We start from the raw sequence: 11,396 nt of genomic DNA, 5'->3' as shown, positions 1-11,396 counted from the left end.
AACAGTAAATCAAACTAGACAATAATAAAATACATCATGTCATCTCAATCAAAAGTAGAGGCGCTGAATCGTGGCCGTCGATCTGCGATTTCGCCGGCGATAAACATGTCGGTAGCGTTTGTCGATGTCCTCATCACACACTCTGCACAATTGAGCTCGCCTAGAGATAGATCATCAGAGCTTTCCAACGTCCTACTCTCACTTAGTCAACTAGGAGGCGACATATGTCTTGGATAGTCTATGTAGTATTATACTTTTTAACTTTTTTTTAAGTATAGTCTTTTTGCGATCCTAAAAATCCTATAAATAAAAAATCCTATAAATAAAAGGTGAAGATAAGCATTTAAGAACTCCTGAATCTTTTGTATGTATTATATCTCTTAAAATTTTCGATTGATTAAGCTCTCAAGTACTTTTATTACAGCTTCTCTCTAGCATTTGACATATATACTTGTTTCGCATTATGTCTCTTAGAGTGAAGTCACTCATCCACCTAAATATCTTCATCTCTGCAACACTTAATTTAATTTTATGCTTCTCTTTTAATGGCCAACATTCTGTGTCATAAAACATAGCAAGTTTCACCAATCTAATATATAAGAAATAAAAAAAATTCAAATATATAATGAATTGAAATCTTTAAAATCTATTTTTAAAATAATAAAAAAATTATCCCAAACGAAGTCTAAATCATTAAAATCAATTTCTTCAATACCAAATTTTAACACCAGATTGAAGAATTTATAAAATCTTCAAATTTCGTGATCAGATTAATTAAAATGATATTAGGTTCTCTAACAGTTAGACAAAAAAAAAAAAAAAAGGGTTTGTAAACCACAAAACATTCCTCTAAGCAGTAAATAATAGATCCATAACATGTAAGCAGTGCAGACTCTCTCCTGTAAGGGATAAGAGAAAAACTCAGAGCTAAGTAACGCTAAACCCATCTCAAATGGCAAATGAAAGACTAAGAACATTTCAACAATGATACATTTCTCACTTATGAACCAGAAAACAAAGAAAAAATATGAGCAATGCTACAATCTGTTAGAGCTTTTAACTATGATTTCGTTTGGGACGAATTTTTGATTGCTTCTTAAAGCAGCTTTTTAGTAAAAAATTAAAAATTTTGTACTAGAAAGCATATTTAAGCAATAAGAAAGCCGTCCCAAACGTAGCTTAAGTCTCTGGCATGGTTCTAAGCCTCTGGCAATTATATATCAAATGACTCCATAAACATTGTTCAATATAGAAAGTTCACATGAATGAAAAGAACTACTGACTGTGTTGCTAAAACACAATATCAGCACAAGAGATGCTAAAGAAAGACTACTACTACCTTTCCCCAACTTCAAACCAGAAGAAAATGGAAGTCCTGGCATAGATTGCCCGAACATGTTGGAGAACCAAGTTGCCGTTCGTCGATACCGCCTTTGCTCCTCCTTCGATTCTGGTATTTGACACTGTGACACAATCGGTGCCGACACGGCAACCGCCTTTTCCCTTCAATGCCAGAGGTGTAAATCCATTGCATTCAGGTGCCGTGCTTACTATAGGGAATGATAAGTAATCAAGAGGATTCTCCTCACATTGAAGAATGCAGCCTTCAACCATGAGTCTCCCACTCCGGTGGAGTAAGCAACACCCCAGTTCTGCTCTTACGGTAAGGTTTGCAACTTTGCATGTGGAAAAGAATTCTAGAGCACTGTATGTAGTTCAGAAAAATAAATTTTGGTTATTGTTTCAAGAGTACGAGAGATTATTCTGTGCGGACATCAGACAGCTTATCATCCAGAGGCCAATCAGATGCAGCCACGCCATCCAGTACCGAGCTCGATATAAAGCAATACCGAGTAGGGATGACGTGATGCATTTTCATTGGGCATTGGACGGCGTTCAATGTCCGCACCTAATAATTAGGCCCATAGTACAGGTTATAATTCATAGTCGAATTATCATATCGCATGAGCTGAATAAGAAGGAAACCTTTCAGAGCCTCGCAAACAGGTCAGAACAGTATCGTCAGGAAGTTTACCCCCACCTATCTAAACAAGAGAAAGTCAAGCATGCAAACAAGTTGTATAAGAACACTCGGTACAGTTGGATAGAAACAGTGTAGCAGCAGGTGGTTTTCAGGCTTTAGATCCAGTAAATGCCATTACATACAGGTAGAACATTTTAAGAAACAAAAAGGTAAACTTACCAGGCAAAGAGGTTTCTTAATCTGAATGTTATGGGCAATGTGATTTCCGCCCGCAGAGATGAGAATGGTATCACCAGGGCTTCATCACAAAATAGAAACCAGCATGAATACCATCCTCTCTGATCATACCCTCACATCAAAGTAAAGCAACTAACCGTGCAGCTGCGACCGCAGCCTCAAGGGTCGAATAAACTCCTGGCTCGGCCAACCTTTTGATTGAGCTTTCTATGCGAAGCCAATGCCGCGGGTGGCATGCCAAGTACCGCCATTTGTGGCAAACGAGGGCAGTGTTATGCCGATCTGCAAACTCAACAAGAAAGCGCTAAAACTTTCATTTTTGAAGAAAGAACGAATAAAGGAGCAGACAGATAATGAAAAATCCAGCAAACAAAATAGAGCACATTTCACTAGAGCATGGACATGAAAATATAAGAAGAAAGGAAAATGTTCGTCCAATCTAACAATAGCAAATTGAGAAACTTTTTCAGCCTCTCACAAGAGCTGAACGCACTTCTGATAAGCCACCATGGATAGAGATCACTTCCTTGTCTTCAATAGCAAGTAAAGACTTTCAGATCAATCAAAATAATTATTAATCAAATGTGGTGCACAAAATTTTGGAACAATAACACCATGCGCTTCAGATAAGGATCCTTTCAGAGGCGAAATTGTACAAAAGAAAGCCGGCAATATCTTACTTCTAGCATGTAAATATAGCCAGGAATCTCTTTGGATTCTCAACTGGAATTTCTCAAAACACCGTACATAAACAAATACGCTTATTTCAATAACCAAAATGCGGATTAAGAAACGTTACCAAGCAAAATCATACTCCTTGGTCTGCAACATAACTTCAAAACAAGAAAGGGATCGGGAACATTAGAGGAGACGGGTATTAAAACCCAAAAGATTGGGCATCTACGGCATTAAAAATTCCTTGTAGTAGCCAACATACAAATAAGGGGTAATATGTAAGGTAACACTTTACTATCTCAAATTTCACATTTAACATTAGCATCCCAAAGAAAGCGTTGGAAGTTCACCAGAAATTATCAAACCAGTTATCCAAATGTAATGAATTATATAAAAAGCTAAGGAGAAAAGATAACTTTCCATGTATAAAGATTGAATTGTTTCATAAATATTATCACAAGAAAAAATCAATCACTTCATGGAAGACTTGTACAATCAATTTGGGACCAACTTATCATGAAAAATGTAGATTATCAGAAATTATTAACAGGTTATCCGAACTCATAAGGCCCTGTTTGGATTGGAGGAAAGTCAAGGAAATGAAATGAAATACAACAATTTATAGATTGATTAAGAATCAACAGCCATTGATTGAAATTTTTAACTCACTTGGCATTTCCTTTCTCAAATACACAGCATCTAAATAGTCATAAGAACCTATTTTGTAAGAAAAATGGCATTTAGCTTATGAAGAACTTTAAACATTCTAAAAATGATACATGAATTAGACTAAGCTTCTAAATACTCTCAAAAGCCACCATTTCTATCATGAAAACAAAAAAATTGAAGTATTTTGTGGTTGACCTCGTGTTTTGAAAGGTATTTTTGGGGCTCAACAATGATTTGTTTTGGGGGAGAGAGGGTGAGGTAAAATTGCCCCAAGGCAATTCAGCCTGTAAGGCATATCCCCGAGGCATGAGGCCACCTTCTATGCCCCATTTATGAGGCAACAAATTTTTGATATAAATTAAATTATATTAAATGATTAAATTAATAAATTTTAACCTACTATAAAGAATTTTCCTATTTATTAAAATAAAAAAAATCCTAAAAAAAAAAGATGATTTGGTTTAATCTCTTAGAGTTAAGTCACATCAAATAGATTTCTCTCATACAAGCCCATAAAAGCCCACAGAATCATTGAAAACTAAGCCAACTCGCCTTCATCTCACTCATATCTTGCCTATCTTCAAAGTTTCATTCAATTCCCCAAAGACTCCCACGATGCTCTCCGTTTCCCTCACTAACTTACTAATTGTCTTCACTGAAAGCCCTACACATATTCTTCTCTAATCCTAATTCATTTTGAAGTATTATTTTATTTGTTTTTATATGTTTGTGAAATAAAACTTCAAAATTAGAATATGAATCATATGATTATGAACTTTGGATTTTGAATTTATTTTAAATTGTTCTTATATTTGCTTTTTTATCATATTTTTTATTTTAAAATATTAAAATCTAAAATTCATAAGGCTTATGCCTTGTTTCCTAAAAGGTAAAAGGCCTCACCTGAGGCCTCCTACTTTAAAGCATTAGCTTGAAGATATTCAAAAGTCCAACTTTAGGCCATCATGATTATGGAAAATGAAAAAAGAATTAATAATATATAACTTCCATTTATGTTTGTGCTCTCACTAAATCATTTTACAAAGAGAAGTTCCAAGGACAACCTTCGACAAATAATCTTCAAAAAGTTATGCCTATTTTCTCACCCGACATGAAGTCTTCAAAGAGATTATTAATGAGATTTGAACAAGCAACCACCATATCACAATAGAGACAATTTAAACTTAGCAGTCAAGGCTCATTGTGCAAGAACAGCAAGTGTCTCAATCACAAGATCAATGACCAAGGAACAATTCCATGACAACCAATAATTTTTTTTTTAGAATTTAGGGCATTGGCCATGTGAGTTTGAAGAGAATATTTTTGGAAGTAAAAAATATTCGGGTCGAACGTTCACGGTTCGACAACTGCTTTGGACTTGATCATCTTGAATTGGATGTCTTAAATGTAACCTATTAGAACTCAATTTGAGCATGGGTTGCATCGGGTAGACTAATTAAGCTCAGTAGAGTTCAATTTGGCTCAATTTATGATAAATCAAATTATTAAATTAAATTGAATCAATTGGTTTGATTTAAGACTCGATCGTGGCCGTAGATCGGCGGCCACGTCGCTGGTAAACTTTCCATGATGATCTGATGTCCCCATCAGACAAACTTCGACAAATAATCTTCAAAAAGATTATGCCTATTTTCTCACCCGACATGAAGTCTTCAAAGAGATTATTAATGAGATTTGAACAAGAAACCACCATATCACAATAGAGACAATTTAAACTTAGCAGTCAAGGCTCATTGATGCAAGAACAGCAAGTGTCTCAATCACAAGATCAATGACCAAGGCACAATTCCATGACAACCAATAAAATTTTTTTTTTAGAATTTAGGGCATTGGCCATGTGAGTTTGAAGAGAATATTTTGAAAGTAAAAAATATTCGGGTCGAAGGGAAGGTTCACGGGTTCGACAACTGCTTTGGACTTGATCATCTTGATTTGGAAAAGTCTTAGAAGGCCAAGGCATGATATTTAAAAGCTCTATTGGGTGTGGGTTGAATTGGATGTGTTAAATGTAAACTATTAGAACTCAATTTGAGCATGGGTTGCATCGGGTAGACTAATTAAGCTCAATAGAGTTCAATTTGGCTCAATTAAGGATAAATCAAATTATTAAATTAAATTGAATCAATTGGTTTGATTTAGTAATTAATAATTAAGCTAGCTTCTAATTTGATAATTAAAAATAATTAAACTAGCTCATAGTTAACACAAAAATTAAATTCAAAGCACATTAAATTTAATTTGTAAATAAACCAACCGACTTATATCCCGGATTAAGTTGTCAAACAGTTTCTCATAATTTATCAGGATTTAACATATGTCATACCAAACAATTTTCAGGATTTAACACCCTCAAGATTTACTAAATTTAGATTTATAAGATTTACTAAATCCCACTAAAGTTAAATCCTTGTTGCCAGATAGCCCCTAAGTCTAACTTGCTACTCCTCCGACTAGTTAACACCACATAAAAATCAAGTCCATCTTAACTTAAAACTCATCTCACCCCATTGATACATATGATAGTTTCATGCAATGTAAGATTGTGGTCCACATGAATAATTCATGCAGTTTATAAGATGAATTTTTAAAAATACAAAAAATATATATATTTTTTCTTGATTTTTACTCTTGAATTGATATTTTTTTGTAAGCTTAGCTTCGCTTATGACAATAACTTATCAATTAAAATCAAAGACTCCAAAAACTTTTTTATACAATTGCATTTCATTAGTTCATAAGCATTATTTTCTCTTTTTTTGCATAATGATTCTTGAAAAAAAATACATTAGAGGTTTGTATATTTGTTAGACTAAAAGGACTATGTCAAAAAGACTTAAATTGTCTAAAAAAAGTTAAGGACTTGAGTGGTTCATTGTGTTCCCCTCCTGACCTAGAAGTTCTTTTAATCAAACATTATTTAAATCAAATATTTTTCTTCAATATTTTCATATTGACATTTTTTTTATTTTTAAAAGCACTTCATTATGTACTATGTGTTTGCAATTACACATCCCCTTACATCACTAGATAACCCCTACACTAAGCAGCAATTTGAAAATTATGCATTCAACAACGTGCATAATGATAGCAAAATTTTTAGATTGGAACAAATAATTAAATGAATTCTTTCATTTGCATAAAATGGATGAATATCAAAGAACTAGTTTTGCAAAACTAAAATTATTAGAAATATCAAAATACATTAAAATAATTTATGGGAAAAAGAACAAAGACTTTGAGAGCAAAACTCTTGAAATTGGTAAAGATGAAAGATATATTAAAATATAGATATAACCTAATTGATGTTTTGATTTTATCCCTTTATGCAAATTATTCACTAACTGATAGTACTGATATAATGACTGTTTTATTAATTTAAAACCCTTATTAATTTACCGGTTTCTTCACTATACTACAGTACTAGCTTTTGTACCGCATTGTTTTATCATTTACATACTTTATTGATATTGGATGTGAGTTTTATTATTTTTGCACTGATCATATAAATGTTAATGCTCTGATTTAACTGTTGACATGCATATTACTCATTTGTCGTACTTTGAGTTCAGTTGTAGGATTTAATTACTTGTTGGGCTCTTGAGCTCATTATCTATTGTTAAATGACTTCAATTCAGGGCAAGGGCGCAGAAGTGTGAGGTTGACTATGATCCTTAAAGTTTAGGTTCTTATTATTTTAGTTATTCTTTTATACTAATGACAGATTAGTTGTGATATGATTGGATAAATCCTGATTAGTGTATATGATTTTTGGGTATATGAATATAGATGTATATATTGACGTGTTTAAAAAGGTGAAATCGGGAATCGAGTCATTTTTTCTAAGCGAGGCGAGGCGTAAGCCTCGAGGGTATATGAATACAGATGTATATATTGACGTTTTGATTGATAGTTTTATTTTTGTTGATATAAAAGATAAAAGAATAATTCTTCCAAAATTAGATTTTGAGGTATCACAAAGGTAATGGTGAGGTGCAATTGGGATGACATCATGAACAACTTAAGATGTTAGCGGCTGCTCAAAGTGGGATTTTGGCAAACAAGACCTCCATCATAATGCAGAAGATTGAGTTCCACCCAAACTACAACTAGTATTAATGTAGAAGAATATGTTATACTTTCTACTCCCTCTCCCTACCCTTCCATCTCTCTCAGCCATGAATAAAATGGAGCCTTTGATTACCTTGTGTTAATTTCTTAGAGTAGTTCAATCTTTTCTAAGTGATCTCACAAGGAGTGACAAAACATAGAATTGAGGGCAACAATGAAGATATGTACAAACTAGTTTTGGTGCTTTAAACCCTCATAATTCATGATCACTCATAACTTTAAACAAGAAGGTTGTTCTTACGGTCCTCATCAGTGATTGCATGAAGCATGAGAAGATTTGTTTCAGTCTATGAGGCTCCTGCCAGTGACATTTACATCAATATATGATCTGTGAGGAGCAAAAATAGCATTAAAGGACAGCGCTTGCACATGACTCTGCGATAAGATATATAAAGTCAGTTGAATACATAAATTTTGTTATTAATTTGATTATTAATTTTTTGCCTCGGTAGTTCGATTGTAGCACTCAACTTCTATTTTCTAAAAAAGCTCCCGAACAAGAAACTAAAATTATAGCAAGATTTGCACAGTTTCAACGTATGTTTTAAAGCCTATGCCAATCTTCTATCTGCCAAACAAGTTGCTCAAGCCCATGAACAAAAAAACCTAGCAGCTATGTGCTGGAAAGCTCATCAATCTACAAAAGCCCAAAAAGCCCTTTTTTTCGTTTCTCTAGTCCATCATCACATGTCTTGAACGAACCTCCCCTCTAAAAATCATTCATTTCAGTTCAGATCATAGTCCAGTGCCATAAAGACCACATTTCGCGGCATTCCCAACTCAAATCAAACGGCTGAGAACTCTATCATGAGAAAACTGAGTAAGAAAGATCAATCAGGGCTTAAAGATGAAAAAACTCAGGTCAATAATATCTAATTGCAGCATATATGCGAAGCTAGGGTTCGGAGTATGCCCAAGATATTCAGAAAAGAGGGCACGAAGATATGAACCTGGGATGGGACTGAGGAAGCTGAAGATATGCATCAGGCACCCATCGTCCAGGCTATTTATAGGCGAAGTTACCACCGCCAAGCCGGCGGCAGGGGTGGCTGCTATCGTCCGCTGTCTTTTCCCCATTTCCCTCCACCGCCCGATCTCTTTTTCCCCATGGAATAGATGATAAACAGAGTAATTACGGTTTTTAAAGTGCTTGGTTCGCGTTCATTTATATTTATTTATTTAATTAATTATGTGTGACTTTATTAAAAGGGGAAGTTATATCGTTATTATGAAAGTTTTTAAGTGACAGATTTGGAATTTTATTGGTTAGCTATAAAAAAAATATTTATATTGATTGATTATCAGAAATTTGATTTTATATGTCTTATATAATATGATTGAAAAAAATATAGATCTTTATTTATTATTTTCTTAAATATTTATCTTAAAATTTATTTTGAATGAAGTTACCACCAATGAGAGATAAGCTCTTGTATTCATGGAATGCTCAAAGGACCAAGTCATCTAAAATAGGTGAAAACCAATTCAATTTGGAACTAAGTGTCTAAGTGAGTCAAGTAGAATCGTGAGCCAAATTGATGAACTAACTAGTTAAGCTTGAGCCAACCTTGACTAAACTCGTTAGTTTGTGAGTTGACTCGTTTAAAAAATATTACTATAAAATGTAATTAAATATATTAGCTTTTAGGAGTTTAAGTATAAATGTATACTCAAATATGCCTTCACATGCGTCTAACATGTAGTTGAAAAGTCGCAATGAAGGAACTCGTCTTAGTGGAACACACATGATAACTCACCCAAAGGTCAAGAAACAGGACTGGTCAGTCCAAGCCTTCTTTTGCACACAAGCCGGAGCAGGCCGCATGTGTGCTCTTCTCTTCGCTCGAGATCATGACCAAGCCGCAAATCTTTGTCCAAATATCATAAATTTCACAATTTTTCTCACTCCTTTTCATTCAGTGACCCTCAACACAACTCATCTTAGCATGGTGGTTGAGAGTATTAAATAATAAATCTCAGATAAATAAATAACTAAAGGTTTGTGGTAAATATGTAATATCATGTCTTGTCTTCCTTGTAAATGCATATTTAAAGGCTGTCTTACCTCTATTTAATCATATACGATTTTACTTTCTCTATTCTGTTCTTGTCAGTTTTCCCTTTCTATTTTCTGTCTGAGGCAGCTCTCACAAGAGGCTACTGAATTTCTACATGGTATCAGAGAAGGCGTTCAAAGAAGAAGAAGATGGCAACCGTACCTTCTTCTCAAACTGATGAACAAGCCCAATCGGTCTCTCAAGGCCGATCTGCTCCGCAAGAATCATTGGTGCTTTCATCTACGCTCAAGTTTGTGGTCTCTAACCTAAAATCTATTGTGCAAATCCAACTCTCAGCCGAAAACTATTCTATTTGGCGATCTCAAATCGCAAAAGTCTTTCGAGCCAATGGTTTTGAATCATTTCTTGATTCGAAAAATCCTAAACCTCAGCGATTTCTTTCTCAGTCTGATGGTTCTCCTTCATCGTCTTCAAATCCCGAATTCTTGCAAAGGTTACTCTCAGATCAAAATGTTTCCGCTGCAATTTGCTCCACAATATCCGCTCCCATTCTTCCCTATATCATTAATCTGGAATCCACGGCTGCCATTTGGGACACGCTTGAAACAAGATTTCAATCCACTAATCGATCCAAAGTAATTCAGTTAAAGAATGAACTACATCATGTTTCTCTCAAGTCCTCTTCGATGACTCAGTATCTTGCTGAAATCAAAACTTTGGTCGATCAGATAGCCTCTGCCGGATCCACTGTGGATACTGAAGACATCATCTTGTACATTCTTAATGGCCTGCCCTCTTCAGGGGCGGAACTGTTCATGGGTTAGGGGGGGCAATTGCCCCCCGTAAAAAAAATTATTAGAGAAGGGTAATTTAGTAACTTGACCCCATAAATTTGCTATTTTGCCCCCCTTTGCCCTAACCTGCCGATTCCACGAACAAAAAATGACGCTCAGTCACGCCAGCCAGGGCTTCTCTCCGCTTCGGTTATTCACGTGTGTGGAAGCTCGGTGATTCGCCGTCCGCGCAACGACGCAAGAGGAACTGTTCATCTGGCTTCGTGAATCGCATTATCGCAAGGCTTCGTTCATTCGTTGTCGGCAGGATCCTCTTCCCTTCGTGGCTTGACTGGCTTCGTGAATCGCAGATTCGCAAGGGCTTCCGACTTCCGTTCAGTGAGATCTAGGTCAATTTTGATTGTTCTGTTTGTTATTTTTTGTTTGATTTTTTGTTATTTTGATGGATTTTCATACCCAAATATGTGTGTTTTGTGGTATTTCATATTTTCATGGATTCATGGTGGCTTTTAAATTTTTTTGCTATATCTATTTTCATAACGAAATGAACAATAAGAAGGAAAGACAAGGGAAAAAACATCTGATATGCATTAATCTTCTTTCATTTTTGGAATGAAAATATGAGATAGCCTAACTTTTTTTTTTTTATAGAAATAGCATTGTTTGTTATGCGTTGATCTTCTTTAATTTTTGCAATATGTAGAAATTTTTATGCGTTGATCTTCTTTCTTTGAATGTTAAGATTAATGGCTAACAAATTCAAGACTAATTATATTTAATTTTTACGGTAGATGAATCTAAAAAAACATTAGATTAATCTAGAGGAAGTGGATCCAAGAAATTATTACATTTGGCAAGTTTAGGTTGTAT

At 34.6% G+C, this 11,396-nt stretch overlaps 1 protein-coding gene across 2 annotated transcripts; it reads right to left on the bottom strand.

Moving 5' to 3' along the window:
* Positions 1–1,003: 1,003 nt before the first annotated feature.
* LOC110107316 (F-box protein SKIP5) lies at positions 1,004–8,845 on the bottom strand. Of its 2 annotated transcripts, XM_028701501.1 has the most exons (6): positions 8,665–8,845; positions 2,359–2,503; positions 2,204–2,282; positions 1,987–2,045; positions 1,590–1,705; positions 1,004–1,503 (listed from the first exon to the last, which is right to left on the bottom strand). In XM_028701501.1, the coding sequence occupies exons 1-6, from the start codon at positions 8,789–8,791 to the stop codon at positions 1,352–1,354; spliced, it is 678 nt and encodes a 225-aa protein (XP_028557334.1). In that variant the 5' UTR covers positions 8,792–8,845; the 3' UTR covers positions 1,004–1,351. The 2 variants fall into 2 exon arrangements, with proteins under 2 accessions (XP_028557334.1, XP_020693204.1); XM_020837545.2 differs by having other exon boundaries at positions 1,004–1,705; positions 8,665–8,844.
* Between the last annotated feature and the right edge of the window lie 2,551 nt (positions 8,846–11,396).

The sequence above is a fragment of the Dendrobium catenatum genome, unplaced genomic scaffold, assembly GCF_001605985.2.
Source record: "Dendrobium catenatum unplaced genomic scaffold, ASM160598v2 original_scaffold_4309, whole genome shotgun sequence".
NCBI lineage: Eukaryota > Viridiplantae > Streptophyta > Magnoliopsida > Asparagales > Orchidaceae > Dendrobium > Dendrobium catenatum.
The sequence above is the reverse complement of the archived record's forward strand: the minus strand, read 5'-3'. Positions and strand labels throughout refer to the sequence as shown.